This window comes from Zerene cesonia, chromosome 3 (genome assembly GCF_012273895.1).
Source record: "Zerene cesonia ecotype Mississippi chromosome 3, Zerene_cesonia_1.1, whole genome shotgun sequence".
Classification (NCBI taxonomy): Eukaryota; Metazoa; Arthropoda; class Insecta; order Lepidoptera; family Pieridae; genus Zerene; species Zerene cesonia.
The window spans coordinates 3,107,279-3,128,718 of record NC_052104.1 but is presented as its reverse complement, the minus strand read 5'-3'; the positions used below and the strand labels follow the sequence as shown (position 1 = coordinate 3,128,718).

The following is a 21,440-nucleotide window of genomic DNA, read 5'->3' as shown; positions in this document are numbered from 1 at the left end:
TTATTTGTTATTAGTACAAAATGTGTACAGATATGTGAAGTAAATATAAGGGGTATTAAGACTTATTTGAAACAACTAAAAATTTACAATTTAAGAATTCAAGTTCAATAAATATGCATAGGGGTGATGAGTGGATTCAAAAATGAATTTTTAATACATCGTAGTGGAATATTTGCCTTTGGCATCGTATAAAATGTACCCGTAGGCAATAACCTGGAAATTTCAAAGTGCGATTGGATTTCCATTGCAGAAGAATATCGAGTTTTATAACTACTTCCCACTGAGAATATTCATCAAGGATGTTGAAGCTTTCAGTTCTGTTCGTCATTTTTAACTTGTAAAGCAAAAAAACCATTAAAACAATTAATTTTTTTAACATTATTTTGATTAGATAGCTAATTAGTGCCAATGTCGGAAAAGCTAGATTTTTACATTCACCTTTTATGTGTTTTAGGTTGGTATACGAGAACTAAATTAGATTATTAAAACATTAATCTTTAATATTTATAAACATTTCATTACATAAAAATATCCCAAAGAAATCATCTACTACTACTACTACTACTTTATATCAGGTTTAGGAGCATAGTTTAACAGTCGAAATAACATAAACATTGATACCGTATATGTAGAATGTAGATCGGTACTTTAGGTGTAACTCCATACATTTCCAGATTAACCCTGTCGGTAGGTATATATTATACCAAATCCTGCAAACGACAAGTTATAATAATCTGTAAGCCGGGGTTGTAAGTTATCCAGCACTACATATCTCTATTACAGCTCATACCGTCATTAAATATTATTATAATATTATACGGCCTCTATTGATATTACCAGAATATTAATATCCGTGCTTACTCTAACTGCGAAATTTCACCCTGTGTAAATTATTAATCTGTTCTACACACAAGCGTTCCAGTTTGTAGCAGTCATTCAAAATTTAAAGCGCAAAACACGATACGTACTATAAAGGTGTTCCTACTGTTATGAGCAATATTTGTTTTACATATACGAGCCTCGTGTGGCCAACGAATGTTTTTTACTGAATAATTCTTTTCGCCATTGCATTTTACGTTTTCTTTTATGAGACTTTAAAGTTTTGTTAGTTGGATAGTTCGGGTCATTGTTAGAATTTTACTTCCTCTAAGGTTAACTAACAAAGAGTTTAATGCTTTAGTAAATTAAAATAAAATTATTGTTATTAACAACTCACATCACTATACTCAAGTCTTCTAGCCCTCAGCTGACACACATTCAGCCACATTTATTATTATACTAGGTTTTCACTCACCAGAATGAGATGTTTCACATCTGTAAAACTATAAAAAAATCATATCATAGAATGGCTCTGTTGTGGCGTGAAAGAAAGACGAACAGATCGCACCTTCGCATTTATGATATTTGCAAGGATATAAATTCCAGTCTGTATTTTCCTCAAGTTTAATACCATTTCTCCTAGGATTAAGTAATATGCTACGTCATTATATTCAATGGAGTAATTTTTAGCGAAATTCAAATGTGTACCATTGTGAAACATTATAGTGTTAACATTTACACACTTTCGGTTTAGGAGAAATTATAAATGCTTCCCGCTTGCTCATGAATATAGATAATATACTCGTAGGTGCCTTTGATATTTTCTGGGAACCAGTATTCAAATGTAATTTCTCTTTAATATAGCATCCTTTTAGCTAGAACCAACTTATTTAGTTTTTTTTTATGTCATAGCGGGCAACTGAGCTGGTGGTTTGCCTGATGGTAAATGATCACCACCGATCATGAACATTCGAAGAGGCTCAGACCTCTGAGAATGTGCTGTCCGCATTAAGGGATAAGGAAAGGATTGATGATTGGAAAGAAGGAATGGACTGGGAAGGGCTAGGTGAAAGAAATAAGCCTCCGGCTCTCCTACTCAACGTACGAAACACAATAGCAAGCTATTATTTTAGTACTTCCCCGGTGCGAGCTGGCCCAAAGTTTAAAGCAATCGTGGATATTTTGATTTAATTAGAAGTACTTATTATGATTAATAGTTATAGAACACCATTATTAATAGAAAGAAAGAGAAAATGCTATTTATTTCAGCTATTTCATTGAAGTGAAGCAAATTATTTGTGCAACTGGAGCTCTAATCGAGAAAATTGTGCCACATATTATTTAAATCAATAATAGTAAAATTACAGATAATATGATACTGTATTGGTTATAACAAGGGAAATAAATCTTTCCTACCAAAAAGGCCTCTAACGTTTCTGGGGTACCGCTCTCGATTCTAAAATGGAACTAAATGTCAATTTCTAACAAACACAAAAATCCTACTAATATTATAAACGTGAAAGTTTGTAAGTATGGATGTATGGATGTTTGTTACTCTTTCACGCAAAAACTAATGAACCGATTGCAATGAAATTTGGTACGTAGATAGCTGGACAACTGGAATAACATATAGGCAACTTTTTATCCCGATATTCCTACGGGATACGGACTTACGCGGGTGAAACCGCGGGGCGCAGCTAGTAATTACATAAATCGGTTGAAAGCTCAAGTAATTATCAACTTACATAACCAAAACAAAACGACGATTGTGTTCTCCATTCGACGTTTTTGTTTGCGGTTAAATAGAGATTTTGTTATTTTATTTACAAAAAGAAAACAAATAAAAAATAACGGCATTTATTGATACCACAGATTGTCAAAGCCACGTAATAAAACATTATTTGGCATAGATATCATTTAACGAATTCATAACAGATAACAATAGTAGTCCATTAATAAATACATGCTAGGGATTTACAAAAACAGCGAAATTAGTCGTATTTTCCAATTTCACGTTATTAATACAACCTATCAACCAGCTTTTCGTAACATGTCGAACGTCTTCCGGCATCTTCCGTTTTAACTTTTGCATTTTCTTAAAATCGATTTCCGCTTCGTTGTGAACTACATAGTCCACGTCCATATGTTTTATAGATTTAACAACTGATCCGCCATATGCAATCCAATGTCTCTCGAATATGTTTCTTTCCTTCTCAGGTATGCTTAAAAAGTCTGGATAGAAACCTATTGTCTTATGTTTAAATACATCTGGTAATGGATTTTCTGTTAATAGCTGTTGATTTCTGGACGAAGACGTGTCTATAGTTTTATCACTACAACAACTTATATCTGATGCTTTATCTTCAATGGATGTATCGGGTTCCAATTTAATTGTTTTCTTTTTAACTTTTGTTTCGTGAATCGGTGAGAGACGCATTTTTTCGTCTGGGGATGTTTTTATTTTCTTTTTTATAACAAAAGAGTCTAAATTCCCAGCTTTCGTGGGGCTAAGTTTGAGTTTCTTTGGAGGTGATTTCGAATCGTCAGAAGTGCTAGCTGCTAGTTTATTTAATAGCGAAACATCCGTTTTTTCTTTGGATGTTTTGTACAGATGTCTCAGCTCATCTAGATTGGTAGCTGTTTTCCAGTCCTTATCACTTCGTATCCTTGTCACTCTTGGGAACCTCACTGAAATGCCATCTGCGGTGTGAAGATTTGCCTTTGTTAGTTCAGTTCCTGAAAAAAAAATGTATTGATTATAATTAATTCACTATAAATATTCATTATAAAAAACCACCCTTTGGTTGATGAAAGATTAAAGATTAAAACAGAGATTGTGCAAGTGGTAAACTATTATTCCCAATTAAATTCAATGCTATGTACATACTTTTTGAGAAGAATTTAAATTTCATTAAAACATCCATTGTCAAGGCATACAAAACCATAATATCATCTAACTTCAATTACCTGTAATTTCCCAAACAGGTTGATTCTTTGGATCTTGTGCGACAAAATCTGGGACCATTCCCTTATTACAGTCTAACCATGAAGGCACCTTATTATAGTCTTGTGATATTTTGACCATAATAGGCGCTAATTCCTTCTGTAATCTCTCCAATGTACTATCATCGTGACCAGTATGAACTTTAGTTACAGTTACCCACTTATTCCTACGAGTATCTAAACATCCCATTAGAAACACAGACATCATTCCACCTTTTTTTCCTGTTCCTGTAATGTTATTGTATAATTTTAGAATTTTAATACATTTTCTATATAATCATTTTAGCTTTCAATATTTGAATGACAAAGAAAGTTTAATTGTATTGTTTTTGTTTCAAATTAAACTGTCCACAAGATAATTGAAAACAACAAATTGCAATTTCGAAACAAAATTATTATAAAAATAAAAGGGAAAATTATGTTTGAATTTTATGATCCTTACCAAAACTACTAAACCGATTGCAATAAAATGTTGTTCATAGACAGCTGGACAACTGGAATAACACGATACGGACTTACGCGGGTGAAACCGCGGGGCGGGGCCAGTCTCATGTAAATAATAAAACTAGAGTCCAGGCATTTTATATATTAATTTTAAGTTAACTATTGCTTAATATCTTGTATGTTATGTATACAAAATCAAACAAGTTACACAATATAGATAAGAATGAAATCCACTTAATTAGATTACTAATTATAAAAGAATATTTACCAAACCAAGCTCCCAAAACAACAAGATCGGCTGTATCTGCCATTGCACCACCAAACAAATAATCCTTTTTAACTTTCAGCCAATGTCGCTTGCCAGGCTCATATGTGGATTCTAGATCTTTAAGTACCAAGCCTTCTAAACCTAGTTGTAGAACCTGAAATAATTAAAATCATTATATTATAGTTTTTCAAAAATTTTTTAGATTAATACACGGGTTTGCAGCGTCTTCATTGCAGTTATATGACACTTAAAAGATTACAGTCAAATATTTAAAATTTCTGTATAAGGAAGCAATTAAATGCCCACAAAAATTATTTTTCTTTTGAGTTTTTAGTATACAGGCAATAAATAGTTCATATGAATATTTAAAAAGAAAATATTACCTCAGCAATCATGTTCGCTAAATCAGCTGGTTTTCTAATCAACTGTTGTTCCGAGAACATAACATGGTTTTTTACTTCCACCATATTGTCATAGAGTATTTGACGCCTCTTTTTAATAGGCATATCCATTAATACCTCCCCGTTATAATATAAACAATCAAATATATACAAACACACTTGGGCATCTTTAAATTCAGACTGTTTATGCACCCCCAAAGTACCAAAAGGCAAGGGTTTCCCAGTATTAACATCTATCATCAGTACTTCAGCATCCAAAATCATATCTTCCCCTTTAGGAAACGCCTTAGGCAGATAGTCCTTAAAGTGATTCACTTTGTGAGGCATCACAGGTTTTAAAGCACGAGAGAAATATTTAAACTCGCTGCCTTTCTTGTGGACTTGCACTCTTTCTCCGTCATATTTTATTTCAGAGAACATACCATTTGGACATTTTTTCATAGCCATCTCTACAGACTTACATGCTTCTGCTAACATTGGGAGGATAGGAGTCATAAGACTTAGTTTTGCTTGGACGGCTTTTTGTGTTGCATCTTTATGTTTCACATTGCTACTTGTAGGCAGTACTTTATCTAACACCATGTCCAAATCTCTAGAAGTTTGAAAGACTTTGTACGCATCTGGATGGATTCCTTCAAGAATATGCTTAGGACCAGCATTAATCCGTAAATCCCCTTTAATGAGTCTTATTAACATAGTCATATCATTTAATGTGCATTTCTTAACAATTTTCTTGAAATGATATATCTGTTCCTCTTCCTTTGTAAGTTTCGACAAGTCGTCTAAAAAGTTTTCTATGTCATGTATGGTTAAAGTACTCTGTGATGCTGGCTGGATAGACCTAGACTTAGAAAAGAAGTTTTGGATTGTGTCTGCAACATCGCCTTGTTCTAAATGAGTCAACATATCATCATGATCTGTATTGAAGACTCTTGAAAACAACTTTACCAATTGCTTGCTTTTCAAATTGTAAACTCTTTTAGTCACTTGTGGCAGCAACATTTTACACCATAACACCAAATCCCCTTGGTATTTGTTGCCGTCACATCCTTTAGTGAAAAAGTTGTTGACGACAGCAGTTTTCTCAGTGTATGCATCAACCTTTGATATTTTTTTGCACAGCGAGTAAAAAGTTGAAAACATATTATCCTCTGTTTGTACTCTGGTATCATCATTATTTTTAGTAGGTGTGGCGGCCTGTATTTTCAATGGGGTACAAGACTCGTTTTTTAACACCTTGGCTGTATACTTGCCACTGTGTTTATCGGAATATAACTTCTCCATATCATTAATCTTCTTTAATATGTATTCCTGGTCATCTTTGCTGATATTGGCCCAATTTCCTATATCATCTATCGACTCTATGCGTTTTGTGGCTGGTCTTTGTTTGAGTAAGGCATTCATAAGACAATCTATGTGATGCCATGATTTCATATGTTGATTTTCTCCATATGGACTGGGCACAACTTTAGCCATACGTAATTCTCCACTAGGACAATTGCCCTTACATCCTTTGCACGAAGCTCTGGCGCCTTTAGCCCGATCAACATAAAATGGAGTGAAATCAGTCATAATTATTTCTTAGCAAACTAAACTGATAAATGATTAAATGTACATCACAATGACTGTAAATTTTGCAAACAAAAACTTGCGCTGATTTAGCCTTAATTTAAACAATAAAGCGCAGAGATTTAACTGTATTCGATGATTTAATTATATCGCATTTTACCGCATTTTGAAATACGCTAAAAAATAAAAATGTTTTCATTGATTGACCGTTGACGTAGACTTTGACACTTGACAATTTCAACACGATGTGTGACGTATATTTTTTCGTTCAGTAAAAATACTTGTCACAAATTGAATGCAAAATAACAATAACATTTTATTCTAACTAAAGGCTCTTGTTTTTTGTTTTGTCACAAGCATATTTATTTGAGAAAAAGTAAACTCAATGTTGAGTGTAGGCACTGTACTGCCGGCTTAGTGAGAGACCACAATCGATATTGCAAATGACAACGCATGCGTATTAAAATAACGTTTCGTTTTAATTTATAATGTAAGTCTATCGTTCTTATTTCCATTTAAAAATCACAAAATTAGTGTTTCGCATCTTAATAAATATAAAAACAATTATCTATGTAATACATCATAAAAAAAAGTACTAGTTAGTTATTTGGTTTTGTATCTATTAACGAATTTTTATATATTAAAAAAAAAAACAGTTTCTTTATTTTGCTAATGTCTATTACACAGGTAACATAATACTATATTAGTTTTACTATTACTGTATCATATAATATTAGTACTGAATCACAGATTCTTTTTACAGTAACTTTTTTTATTAATCATAACTGTCCGTATGAACGTCGTCATGCGCTTGCGTCATATTAGAATGAGATGATTTTTAAATTAAACTATCACCTCAACCTCAATATTTTGAAAAATCAAAAAAATTGTGTTGTTTTTTCTGATGAAATAGCTGAAAGAGATAGAAATATAAAAACAATAACAAGCAAATAATAAACCGATATCGACCGAAGATGGTAATCACTTTCGATGTAAATTAATGTTCATTTATTTTATTTTTCAGCTTCATCGTGCCACCAAGAATTTAACAGTGATGGTTCAAAACACGGCACATTAACTTCACCACACTATCCCCTCGCTTATCCATCAAATACACATTGCCATTACGAGTTCTTTGGGAGAGGAAAAGAGAGAATTAGACTAATATTTCAAGACTTCTTTTTATACAAACCTACAGACGGATCTTTAGAGTAAGTTGAAAACGTTAAGTGGTCGTTATTTTTTGATATTTATTCCTGTATCTATTGAGTTGATATCATTAATTGGAAGTTTCAAATTTAACAAGTATTAGATTTATATATTATTTAAATTTCAGTTGCACGAACATTGATTCCCTTCAAGCTTTTATCAGTGTGGACGGGCGTTTAGAAAATGTTGCCACGTTTTGCGGTGTCGATCTGCCGAAACCTATTATGTCGAACGGGCCAAAACTCATGTTAGAGTTTCGAGGAACGCAGTCGTCGAGACATGCTAGGGGATTCAAGATATCGTATTCATTTGTTGAAAGTAAGTATCTTACTCAATTATTTAATCCTACTTCCTACTAATATTATAAAAGGCAGTTAGTAAGTAATTCTTATTAGAATATATAATGGATGTGCGTTTTCTATTCTTTCATACAAAGTCAGCTTATCAGATCTGTATGAAAAGCACATTTTATTTTTTACATTTACAATGCAAGTTCAGTGTCCGCGGCTATTTTAATTTATAATTCGAGAAGAATTTTATAATACAGTAACTTTTTATGTCATCTTTTCACACATTGTCTCTGCCTACATCTATGAATCATACACTTTTATTGAAAAAAAATCCGGAAACCATATTTGAATTTCCAAGGCTTTGCTTCATACAGAATCGAAATTTAATATAGCTTTTTTAATCAATCCAAACAAAACAAACCACAATATATACCAACCTATTAACCCATAAACAATTCTTACCATTGAGTAGGCTATCTATAAAATATTGCTTTTAAAAGTAGAACCGGTGTTTTTACCTGTAATAAGTAATATCTACTCGTAGTACCATACTACTCTTTGGTAATATCCACACAATGTCGCTTCCAGACTTCGGCATATCAACGGGCAGGCAGCTCAAAGAGTTCCCATGCGCGTTCGTGTTCAACAGCACTGAGGCGCGGAATGGTACATTCGCGTCGCCCAACTCGCCCGGCCCGTACCCGCGGGACACGGAGTGTTCCTATTTCTTCCACGGTGGCCAGACTGAGAAAGTGCACCTACATTTCACGCACTTTGACATTGAGGGTGTATCTCCGTGAGTGTAGAAATTAGAATATTATTTTTGGATACATTTTGAGCCTATTAAAAAGTATGATGAGATTTTAGGATTATTCAAGGAATCTTTAAACCTCTCTCATAAGACTTCTTGTAAGTGTTTAAATGACAAACGTTTTTGTATAAAAATCGAATAGAAGAGTGATAGAGAGAATATATTTGACTGTGCAAAGATTTGTCTTTTAAAAAGAGATTTTCTTGTGATTAAAAAAATATGAGATTAAATAATCTGGGTAAATGAAATACTCCATCGCAGGAATCGTTGTAGGAATAACCGTCAACATAAGTTCAAACAAATTAGTGTCCATTCAATCAATTTACGTTGGCGAGCTTGTTGGCGTATTACACTCTTGTTTATAAAACAAACACGATAAAGGTGGAATCAATTAATGATTTAAGAAAAATAACAATTCACATAACATTGACATTGAATACATACACAAGATTGAATTATCAAAACAAACAGAACATAATCATTATAATATAATGGCTATAAAGTATAAATAATGACCCTGACAAGTTACAATAAGTTAATATTGCATTTGCTAATACGAAAACGATATGTTTCTTTACTACTTTTAGATTCAAACACCGTAAAAACCGTCAAATAAATAACATTTACATAACACCTATTTATTTAATTTTCAGGTGTGAAGCCGTGTCAGCAAGCGATTACGTAGAATTTTCGAATTATATGACTGAAGACAATAGATACGGAAGATACTGTGGTCAGCAAAAGGAATTTCACGTGGAATCTGAACGAAACTTCTTCAAAGTGACATTCCGATCAAACGATCGATTAGATGGGACTGGCTTCAAAGCAATCTATCAGTTTTTAGAAGCATCCGATGAATATCAAGCACCGATGTCGGATTACGCATCGTCACTCTTCCGTTAGTATTTATCGTTAATGATTGATTAAGAATTAGATAGTAAATAACTGGTTGTAAAACGAATAAAGCAAGATTATTGACCCCATGGTAAAGAAATCGAACGTGAAATTTAAAATCTCTATTTGCGATATATCTTGAAAATGCTATTGAACCAAATCAACATATTACCTATAAGGGCTCCAAATTTGTAAACTGTTTCTTTCCAAAACTGCGACTCCCTTTTATAACTTTAGATGTCTTAAAACCATACTGAAATCGGTTTATCCGTTGGAGCCATAATACCACAGAGTTACTATATCACTCGCATATATTTTTAAGACTAATCGATATACATAAATCAAATTCATGGCAACTTTTTCTCATTACTCTTCTTCTTCTCTTTGTTAATGGCTTCACCTTCTCTATACTCACTCACAATTAAAAACCACCATTTTGAGTAATAATGTATTTTCTTATTTATTTCAGCTTTGCGGTTGTGTTTACTACTCCTGGTCGTCATTTTAACTCACCTTCATCGGCTATATCATTAAATAAAGTGATATTAGGTTATTATAAATAGGTAGACTAATCCTGTACATTTTGTACCATAGCCTGTGCCATACACTTGTATTTAAATCGTAGGAATTCAATATTTTCTATAAGCGAATGGTAAACTTTCCTCTTACCAGTAAAGCAATATGACACAATAATGTTTTATTCACGCAGGCACGTATTATAAATAAATTATATTAAATTTTGTTGTGATTTTATTTTCTATACCTATACTCATACTCGATTCGGTGTTACGTCAAAACAAAGAGTCCGTCCTTTTGGGAGGAATTGTATTGATACTAGACATCACAAGTTGTACTCGTAGCAAAACTATAAATTTTGCTATGCACAGCATATTTAAACCTCCTTAAACTTAGCTATCCTTAGGTACAGCGTACAAGCAGCGCGTTGTTATGACAACCTCTGAAATCCATTCCCTGTGAGTGAAATTATGAAAAAGATTGTGATTTGAATGTTAAAATTTCCGTAGTCTAAATATTGAATCAACTTACAATTCCACACTAAAAGAAAATGTACAAAATAGTTTTGTTCATGCCTTTGTTTTCAACATAGTGATATGGATAAATTTTATTCATCAGAAAGCACCTATGACGCCTTTTTAAAATTAGCTATTGTGTAAGTAGGTAGAGGACAGTCTTAACCATTAACTTGTAGTGAAATCGGTATGTAAACAATTAACATAAACTATATTATAAAAGAATCCCGAATATTTTCGAAGGTGCGTCTACCATTAATTAACTTTCGTTAGGTTTTTCTACTATTAATTAACTAGTTATCTGAGCTATTGTCTACTGCTCTGTTTTTTTTTGTTACTATAATACATCTTGAAAATTAAGTTCACATTTGACGTTTCAAAAAGTATATTTTTTAGGTTAAAGCTTCAGAAATAGCTTGCAGGTTGTAAGTTTGATAATTAGTAAAAATCGTCTTCTGATCCTGATCTGATCCCAACACGCTATCCTAAAAGTGGTAGATACCAGTTACTGGTAACACTTTACTGAAGCAATTAGGCTAGTACCTTTTTCTGCAAAATAAGTTTATGATAGAAAAATAGACAAAGACTTATCAGGCAAGCATTTCGGATAAATTTAATATTTCACATAAAACAAATGAACGCAAAGCACTGCTGGTTATGTAAGTTTAGTATCGAATTATAACTCAAAGCTAATTTTGACACAATAATGAGCAATAACAGTCTACAATTTAAACATCTGTTATTGCGTTTGGCGGAACGTGACAAAAGAACATAATTTGCAAACATTTCTTCCTACTGCGATTTATATTTTATTGGAATTGCGCAAGCTGACTTCAAAACACTGCAAAACACTGCAACTTGCAATCGTAGCAAGCTTGCATCGTATAGTTAGCAGGTGTGTGGACTGTGGGGGCGCTGATTGTACGGTGTTCCGTTCATTTGCTGTCTCACCTCAGGCCAGTCCCCTCTCTAGATAATGTGACGTCACTTCAGTACGAGTTTAGTCGTTTATGAATGTGGTAGTGCGCGATAGAAGCATTTTGTGCGGGAACTTTTTACGACTTTTGCTCTTTTAACAAAGTTTTCGGCTTTCGTTTAAGATTTTTGTGTGAAAGAATCAAAGTTATCTCTTAAACTTGTGTGGATTGTTGTGTTGGATCTGTTATTGTGGACACAGGTGTCACATTCCAGTAGGCGCCGATACAGCCTCCGTACCCTAAGCAGGTGGACAATAAGCCCTATTTTGTTAAATGTAAGTTTTTAACGTTTACAATACCCAACCTACCATACCAAGGACACTTAAATAGTTCAGTCAAAGCTTACAATTCATATTTCTATTCATTTATTTGTTGATTTTGCGATTTGTCAAAAGTTCGACATGCTTTTGCTTATCAACGCGTTGTTTTGCATCTTTTTGTAAGTCCGATTATAGTCATTACTACATAAACTATTATTTCGTTTAAAGTGAACAGAGTTAAGATTATATCAAACCAATTTGATAAGTAAAAAACATGTAAAACATCTAAGTAAAATGATTTTATCTTAATATTATGCATAATTATATTACGATAAAATCTTTTAAAACAAAATGGTGCCCTATCATTATTAAAATTGATTGTAATTTTATATTAAACACTTACCCAGAGAGTTATTTCATAAAATAAGCCTCAAGCTACTAAGTGAGCCGGTGCCATTATGGATAAATTGCCATTGGATATAATATTAAATAATAAGATGATCATAGTATTACTTAAAAATAGTCTAAACTAGCTTTGGCATATATCCTTGCCTTTACGAACCATTTATTTATTCAACCGGCACACGAGCCTGGACTTAATAAATACATAAAATACATAAACATGTTTTATTATATTTAAATTCTATTGATTCTCTCATAATTCTCTCGAGATTAATAGTTGTTTACATTCTAGATATTACATTAATTGTTGTTTTTGTGGTCTGTTGCCCTTTCTCGTCCTAGGTGATAACCAATATAAAAACGAGATTACATCATATCACATCTCGTAATTTGCAAATAATGTAAGTAGCTTCCGAGAATAATTGAAAGATAATTGTAAAATTGTGCCACTTTACGAGTATTTTTCTGATGATGAAGTAGACTACCTACTTCAAAACTACATCACAATTTTTCTTTCCGTTACCTACATTAGTAGGTTCTTATAATTTACAAAGATAACGGTTCTACTATTTCAAAATATTTAATTTTGAAATTATATATTTTTACACTAAGAAGCATTTAGCTAAGCAGTTTTTAATTCTTTTGCGTGTTGCGCGAAGTAAAAGTCCCATCTGTACTACACTACTAGACATTTTTCTCAGCTTTAAATTATCAGGTGAGAACCGTGTAATGATTAAAGAACGGAAGCCGCTCGTTAACGTTGCCGAAGCGTAATTAATTATCAATCGTTGCGATAGTTTGAATGATTTTCAATTTAAACCCTCAAGTGGTGACGATTAGACCAAATAACTGTTAATTGTGATGTCACAAGGAATCGTTCCAGACGAATGCTTTGGATTTTTATGGTGACATTAGATTGAACGAATCTCTTATTGGCGCACTTTAATCACAGCTTTCGTTGCCATACTCCTCCGAAACGGCTTGACCGATTCTTATGAAATTTTTTGTGCATATCGGGTATGTTTGAGAATCGGCTAAAATCTATTTTTCATATCTCTAAATGATCAGAGTAAGGCAGAACAGCGTTTGCCGGGTGCAGCTAGTTTTTTATAATATCATTAGCTGTTGTTAGTTTGACGCGAATATTAGATACTAGCGGCGCCCCGCGGTTTCAAACGCTTAAGTCCGTATACCGTAGGAATATCGGGATAAAAAGTTGCCTGTATGTTATTCCATTTGTCCATCTGTCTAAATACCAAATTTCAATCGGTTCAGTAGTTTTTGCGTGAAAGAGCAACATCCTTACAAACTTTCGCATTTATAACATTAGTAGGAAGTAGGATTAGTAGGATAGGATAGTAGGAAGTAGGATATCCGAGTGGAAGGTAACCTTAATTCAAATATGTTTGTTATCTTATATATGTAATCTTTTTGTTATCTATTATAATTATTATTTTGGAACAAATTAAACTTTAAGTAAATACCCTGCAATCAAATTTAACGCTTAATAGTGAAAAATGCTAATAAATAGAAGGAGTACCACTTACAAATTAGATACGAATAAATTCAATAATAATACGTGCACATAAAATCGTATGTTCCCCTTTTACCCCTGTGAAAGGCCTAAAAAATTAGAAGTTTAGAAAATTTCTGACATAAAATATTCTTGAAAGTTTTTGCTAGCTAAATATTTTAAATATTATTTCAGTATTTACACAAGATTCAGAGATGAGGAAATTGAATATTACAGGTGATTGGGTGATACTGACCTTAACATTCTCAGTAAGTGTATTTTATTGCTGATAAAGAATGGTTTAAATTCTACAAAGTTCATGTTCAATAACAATAATCATTTATAATGAATTTTAATTCACTTATAACCTTGAGTCAACTCAAGTCAGTCTTTCATTTCAATTGTCATATATTGGTTACGGATAAATCCAAAAGCTAATTAATTATTTTTTTATTATTTTACCGTTCATTTACTGTTACTATTCAGTTTTCTCATTAGTTCTCAATTTATACGGATGGAAACGAGGAAGGTTGCTGGTGTCAAATGATATTGAAGACCAAGAATTCAAAAGATTTTAACTAAACTTTTCGTAATTATGTTCGCCATCAAACTGAAGAATTCAAATAAAAAGCATGCGTAGGTGTAAAATAACATTTAATTGGTTCCGTTATTTTGCCAACAAAAAATAATGGGTCGTCTTTGTTTTGACCGTGTCTAATTTTTTTGTTGTTAAACGCTTTGACACTTGATATTTTGTGTATACTGTGAGTTAATGTTGCGATGAGTGCGGTTTAATCAATTTTGTACGGTATTTTTAGCTTGAATCTTGACATTGTTAATCATAATCGGATAACGTTAAAATTTTTTCCTATTTGGTAAACAACGTGTACCTAAGTACATGAGAGACAATTCGCGCGTAGCAGTTAGTAATATCGGTTATTCTTAACGCTCTTATAAAGTTGAAATCAATACGCCTCTCGGATGTAGGTTACAACTTTCAAGACTTCATTGAGTTGCTAGGTAATTAAAGTAGGATGTAATATACTTGACCAACGAAGAGAAGCGCGATATCAAAGTTAAGAAAATGTTAATTTATAATATAGAATCGTAAACTGCTAAAGAAATCAATTCCTATAAAAATGTTTATTTAAAAAGTAAAATCTGTCATTACTATAGTAATATAAATGATAAATCTCATCGCTGTATGCGTGTTGATAATATGTATAATTATGTTAATTAGTAATCAATAGGAGTATTAGTTATGTTCATTTTCTACTAATTAATGATTTTCCCATGTTTATTAATAATTATGACAGTTACAAGCTGTATAGTGTGTACTGTAAACATATAACTAAGTATATTAAATATAAATCCGGCATTTTATATATACAAGACTATATAACTATAAGGAGTATAAAATATTTTATAGAAATATACATTTGATACTAAATTTATATAAAAATTAAGAAAATTCAACCTCGCGTCATTGACTAATTTTATATATACCTGAATATGATTAAAATACTGAGCAAAAGGTTATAATCGCCTCGATTCGCTACCAACGATATTGGCAAATAATTAAATTCCATACAAGTTCTGACTGGCAGTGCTATAATCTAGCTGATTTATGTCTTCACCGAGTTGGCGTATAACTTTCAATAAAATATGTGTCGGTTCAAGGTACAAAGCACGAAATCCATTTAGTTACTTCCATTTTTAGTAGAACCGTTATAGGCCTAAAATAAGATGTTCAATGGATACCTTTTATGGAGATGCGTCTTAGTAGCACACATATCATGTATAGACAATGCTGATTCTGCGAGCTTTATGTTATTCTGCGAGCGAGTTGAGAATGAGAGATCGATTGTTGAGTTTGAAGATATTTTAACGCTAAAAGACAATAGTATTGGTATTTTTAGGACATGACAAATAGTTTTTATTTGTATTTAGTAACTACGAAATGTCCGATCCTTTTTGTCCGATTGTCTGGTAGTAGACGTCTGTCTATCAAACATTAATACACAATATACTTGGAACGTTGGAGCAAGCCAAAGTTTCAAGTTTATTTTTGGTATTATTTATAATGAATTATTTTTCATAAATATGACAAATGTTCTAAATTAATTTACTTAAAATTCTAATAAAAATTTAAGCGTGGTATGAAACACCTCTTAATACTAATGATGAAATCGTGGTTGCCAGTTTTGGTAAATTTTCCCAAATATTAGTCAAGAGATATACGAATACGATACCTAATAGATAAATACATAGCGATACCATCCGATTAATTACACTTAATGTTGTCAATTTATACCCGGTCATCGTTTTTGAACAATTCATATACCCTTGCTCCACATTAAACACGTTAGCCATGCAAATGTTTTGAACAATATGCGTGATTATAAATTCGATGTTGTATTTATTAATTCGGTGCGGATTGTTGAATACATAATGTTGATTTTATAGCGGATCGTTAGCACGGTCTATTTGTATTGTAATAGTGATGAAATGAGTCTATTTTCCTGAACTTGGTTGTACTGTAATGTAGTGGATTTTTATTTGAATATATATTTCATTATTAGATCGCCCCTCTCCACTTGGGGAGGCAGGCATGCGTCTTTTAGCAATTATTACTTAAACCAAACTGAGACAAATCCATCGTACCAAAAATCATTTAAGTTCGTTCAGCCGTTCTTAATTTAAGAATTGTAACTAACTCGACTTTATTTTATGCATATAGATATAGTTCCGGAATAACTTCTTATCATACCTAATATGAAATATGTTTGCGTTAAAATCGTTTTTGTTCGTTTGTTATATACACATCTTACTAATCTGAATATACTATCTACCTTATAGACGGTATTTTTGAACTTATTAAAAATGAAGCTTCCAAAAACAATTTGATCTTTATCAAAAAGTTATTTGTGAGCTTTTTTTAATATGGATAATTTGTAATGAAAATGTAAAAATAAATGTAAAAATAAAATAATCTGTAATGCCGCACCAGTAGTTTTCGTTTTTTAATCATGGACCCAACAACTTGATAAAACATAATAAAAAAAATGTATTCGAACGTGAACGTTTTTTACATAACTTAATTCAGAACCTTTTTTAATATAGATGTAACTTTTTATATTTAAAAAGGTTTTGAACTATATTATATAGAAAAACTAAAAGGTCCTTATCTTAATATCCATATTGATTGAAGAAAAAACTGCGTCACCATTTTAAGTTACTATGTTTTTTTTATCATCTGTTTTTATCGTCACACCAAATACTTTAATTTTCCGTTTTGTCCGGAGACAGGAACTGTTTTGGAATCTACTTATCACACAATTTAATAACAGTAAAAGTGAAGTAACACCAAGAACTTTGACCCTTCGTTTTAAGGTATCATTTTTATATTTCTCATTTCCTTGACTTAATCTGTCCATTCTCTATTGTCAAATAGCATGCAACGCTGACTTATCATTTGGCTAAAATCGTGGGATTTTGTATCTCATTATCTTACTTGAGGAATTCAAAGGCCGTGCCCAACTGCATTTAGTTGAAGGACAATTCAACGACTGCATAGAAACTTGTTTGCGTCACATCGATCTTATATGCTCTGTGGTTTGGGCACGAACTGCTGTGGATGACAAATTGGTGAATTAGCTTAATATCACGACTGCACGTACAATTATGGCTCTTATTCGATACAAATAAAGGTGCATTTGATAAGGTATTTTTGGACTACATTTCTTTTTACTTGTCCGTTTGATCATTACCTAATTTTTTCAACGTTTTTGTTCTGACAATGTTTTAAAAGAATTTTGAATGTCTTTCGTCTTAATAACAAAGTTACTTTTCATTGATGTCTTTTGTTTATGACATAGCCTATTTAAGCTCTTTAACAGAGGACTTAACATCTCTTTTTAATAAGTCTTACGGATAAAAGGTCTAAGTTTTAGTATGTTGAACCAAACTACTTAAACTAAAATAATTTCTATTCGTATACATTCATACTCTATAGGTAAAAATTAATATGCTTCCAATAACTATCACATATTACCTATAGTATTGCGAGGTTTCGTAACCATAGACATAAGTGTAATTGGGATGTGAAAGTTAATTGTTATAAAAATACAAGAACGACGATTCCTATGATACAAGAGCCGTAACTATTAGCTCTAGCTATTTTATATGAATACGTGTTATATTTCTTATTTTAAATTTTCGGTAAAAAGTGGCAACCCTAAAGTCAAGCCATATAACAACAGCAGATGCGCAACGACAGCTGACCGAATTCGAAACAGGTATGTCTTTAAAAATAAACAAACCAACAGGCTTACAAAAATAATAATATAAGAACACCCATCGATTTTGTTCGTATGTCTGATCAGATTAATGTGGGATTAGATATTTCTTTAGCCGTATTTTTATTAGATGTCGTCTCCAAATGACCTTTGGAACATTTAAATTTTCATATATTAATGTTTATTAATTATTATTCGAAGATACAATCTACCTGTTTTCTTAATGTCAATGTTATGTTTATAAAAGCAAGGCGATTAAATACTTTAAGTTAATTATAAATTTCTGAAATTAGGAATTTATAATTGCTTCTAAAAAAATTTACTAAATTGAAAAGCAGACCTACAAATGTCTACATACAAGTTAGCCAAGCATTTAATATAAGGTATCTATTCCTAATACATATGCCTGAAGAGCATCTGATAGTTTTACAAATCCAAAATTAATTCAGCGGAATAATAATAAGCTTATGAATTTTAACACTCACGACTTTAGCTATCGGATTCTTGCGCTTACTCTATAATAGTTACATTAGCGAATAGTTTAAGTTGAACAGCACACTACATAATAAATGCAGGGTGAGCAAGACATACAACTTCGATTTTATTATTGTAACATTTTTTTTATAGGCAGTAAGAAGTTAACTGTGAGTATATGGCTAGTACTAACTCTATCTAATCATCAGTCTATTTATGTCCCGTTTCAGGGACACAAGTCCTCTGTAAGGATGTAGACTATAGTCCTCTTCGTATATCGTGTGGGGTGTCGGGTGCCATATGTCACATGTCATTGAACTTTTTTTGGCACGTGGTCTGCTGGTTTCTTCCCATTGCTTCAACTGACCGTGTTACATTAGAAAGATAATCATTACCTATCTAGGTTATATATATATAGATAATATATAATAAACGAACTGCTACATCTTGTTATAGGCGATAGCTGTGAGATATACAAATATTTATGAGGCCTTATTTAGTTCTTTTCCTAGGATTACGCCCATACACATTTCTACTATCACAAAATTGAGCTCATAAATATACAATTTGCTGTTACGTATTCAGAAAAATGGATGTAGATAGTGTATGCAAATGTTACAGATATACTGCACGTCTATCAAGACATTACTCAAGATTGTTTTATCATGTTCAAAAACCATCACGGGGTAGAAAGCTTTTCAGATAAATACCGGTTACAACTCGTTAACGGCTATCTTTTCTAGTTCACAAATGTCCATTAGACAGGACTATTATTAATGCAAACTGTACTTAGTTTTGAATCATTCATTGAGATTGCAATGAATTGCAGGTTGCATGTGTCTATTCGTGACTCGGTCCAGTAATGAAGTGTTCGTTTGTATATCATACCATTTACACCGTTATTTGAATTAAAACTGTGTTGATTGTCTTAGCAGTCTATTGAAGTACTAACCACTCACCCCGACTCGCGTTTCTGTATAAAAAGTACAAGGTTTACATAGTATAAAGCAAAGTCGCTTTCCGTCTGTCCCTATGTGTGTAATCTTTAAAATTACTCAAGTGATCTTGTAGAGTATTGAATTATTATAATGTAGGTATATAATATGACAAATTAAACATGACACGCGCAAAAAATTTACATACAGCAGACTTACAATCATTTATTTATTCAAGCTTTCGTTGAAATCTATACTTTCCAATATGATATTACAGGAAAAGTTAGATACTTTTATAGTCAAGTCACATGTCCAAGAAAGTTATGGATGATATGCTTATTTCATATAAGTATATTTCTGTTACTTATTTAACACTATACTTTCGCTCGCGGCTTCTATCACGCATCAAGGAAAAATTAAAACGGTCAAAGGATTTTGCCCGCATTGTTCTCGTATCCGTGGTATTTGCGAGGTAAAAACTATTCTCTGTCACTTCTCGGGTCTGAAAGTATATGTGTACCAAAACTCATGGACATCGGTAATGTAGCTCAGGCGTGAATAAGATTGACCATCATACTTAGGTACCTTTGCATATATAAAATTAATTTATAAACATTAGTACTGATTTTTAGTAGTTCTCACCATAACGTGTTCATGTTCAGTCATAACCACATAAATACGATTTACATCTATTTTTGATTAAAATAAATCTGCCCATATATCCATTATGTATACGCGAAGTTACGTAAATGGACATTGGATAATTTAAATTTGAACCCAAAAGACGATTCAAGCATCAAATCTATTACACGAATATCAAATTAATTGCGTAACAACGCGCATAACATTCTAACATTACACGTTAAAGTTCAGTTATTTGATTGTAACCTTTAAACTCTGCAAACAATACAAATATTTAGAATAATACTTATAAAATGGATGACCTTATATAAAGTCGAATGCGATAGTTGATATCCTTAGCCCGGAGCGAGGACGTGCGTGCAGTGCATTGCTGTTGCATGTGACATTTTATAACGGCCTCTTTAATCCCAACTAATTGATTGTATTCAGTGAAAAGTTTTACATCTTCATTTATATCCCTAAAGAGAGGAACAAGGCAGTAACCGAATTGAGTACTAGTTGACTGTGATCCACATCCTTCTTTATATTTTAATTATTTTTTATGACATAGCGGGCAACCGAGTTAGCTTGATAGTGAGAGATAAACATTTGCAGTGGTGGGGCCTCGTCAAATGCATTGCAATACTTTTAAGGAATAAATTGACGAGGAGAATAATGGAATGGACTTGGAAGGGTAGGAAAAAGGAAACCGGCCTCCAGCACTCCCACTCATTGCCCGAAAGACATTCTCATTCGCATACTACTATTTCACGCGGTCTTATGTGGTGGTACATTCCCCGGTGCGAACTGGCCCAATTCTATTTTGAACCGATTTTATATATATGTCATTGTGAGATTATTTTTTTGTTTCTATCGATATGATATCTATCCATCTTGATAGCTTTCAAAGGCACTTTCGAACATATCAGTTTATTTTATTGTCGAATTGTAATGATGTCTTTAGCGTTTATCGCCGTTATAATGAAGGCTTTTATAAAACAGCTGTGTACCAAGATAGAGGTGAAGTCATACGGGTTTGGCGTAGGTAACTCTCGTGACTCTTTTGTCCTTGCTTCGTGATCTAATTCAACTGTCAAATTGCTTTAGATGTTTGACAAATGATTTGAATTCAAAACAACGTGGTGTATTGTAGTGGAATTGAAAGACAATCGTTTTGTTTATATATGAGGAATTATGTACTGGTATGAGCTTAAAAGAAAA

The 21,440-nt window shown here is 32.4% G+C and overlaps 3 protein-coding genes across 5 annotated transcripts in view; 2 read left to right on the top strand and 1 right to left on the bottom strand.

Moving 5' to 3' along the window:
* Positions 1-10,448, top strand: part of LOC119839514 (suppressor of lurcher protein 1) — a 180,349-nt gene extending 169,901 nt beyond the window's left edge. The window contains exons 11-15 of one of the 2 annotated variants that reach the window (XM_038365828.1): positions 7,529-7,715; positions 7,841-8,031; positions 8,592-8,799; positions 9,468-9,712; positions 10,178-10,448. In XM_038365828.1, the coding sequence (XP_038221756.1) occupies positions 7,529-7,715; positions 7,841-8,031; positions 8,592-8,799; positions 9,468-9,712; positions 10,178-10,242 (896 nt within the window). In that variant the 3' untranslated portion in view covers positions 10,243-10,448. Of the gene's footprint in view, positions 1-7,528; positions 7,716-7,840; positions 8,032-8,591; positions 8,800-9,467; positions 9,718-10,177 lie in introns of those variants that run through there. The other variant, XM_038365829.1, reaches the window with a different exon arrangement.
* LOC119839513 (DNA ligase 3) lies at positions 2,661-6,507 on the bottom strand. The gene is made up of 4 exons (XM_038365825.1): positions 4,918-6,507; positions 4,535-4,688; positions 3,787-4,050; positions 2,661-3,555 (listed from the first exon to the last, which is right to left on the bottom strand). Exons 1-4 carry the CDS (start codon positions 6,505-6,507, stop codon positions 2,786-2,788), a joined length of 2,778 nt encoding a protein of 925 aa, XP_038221753.1. The 3' UTR covers positions 2,661-2,785.
* A 1,253-nt stretch (positions 10,449-11,701) lies between the features above and the next one.
* Positions 11,702-21,440, top strand: part of LOC119838834 (cadherin-99C) — a 122,179-nt gene continuing 112,440 nt past the window's right edge. Inside the window, exon 1 of one of the 2 annotated variants that reach the window (XM_038364964.1) lies at positions 11,702-11,991. The gene's annotated coding sequence lies outside the window, so the exon portion shown is untranslated. The remainder of the gene's footprint in view (positions 11,992-21,440) is intronic. The other variant, XM_038364982.1, reaches the window with a different exon arrangement.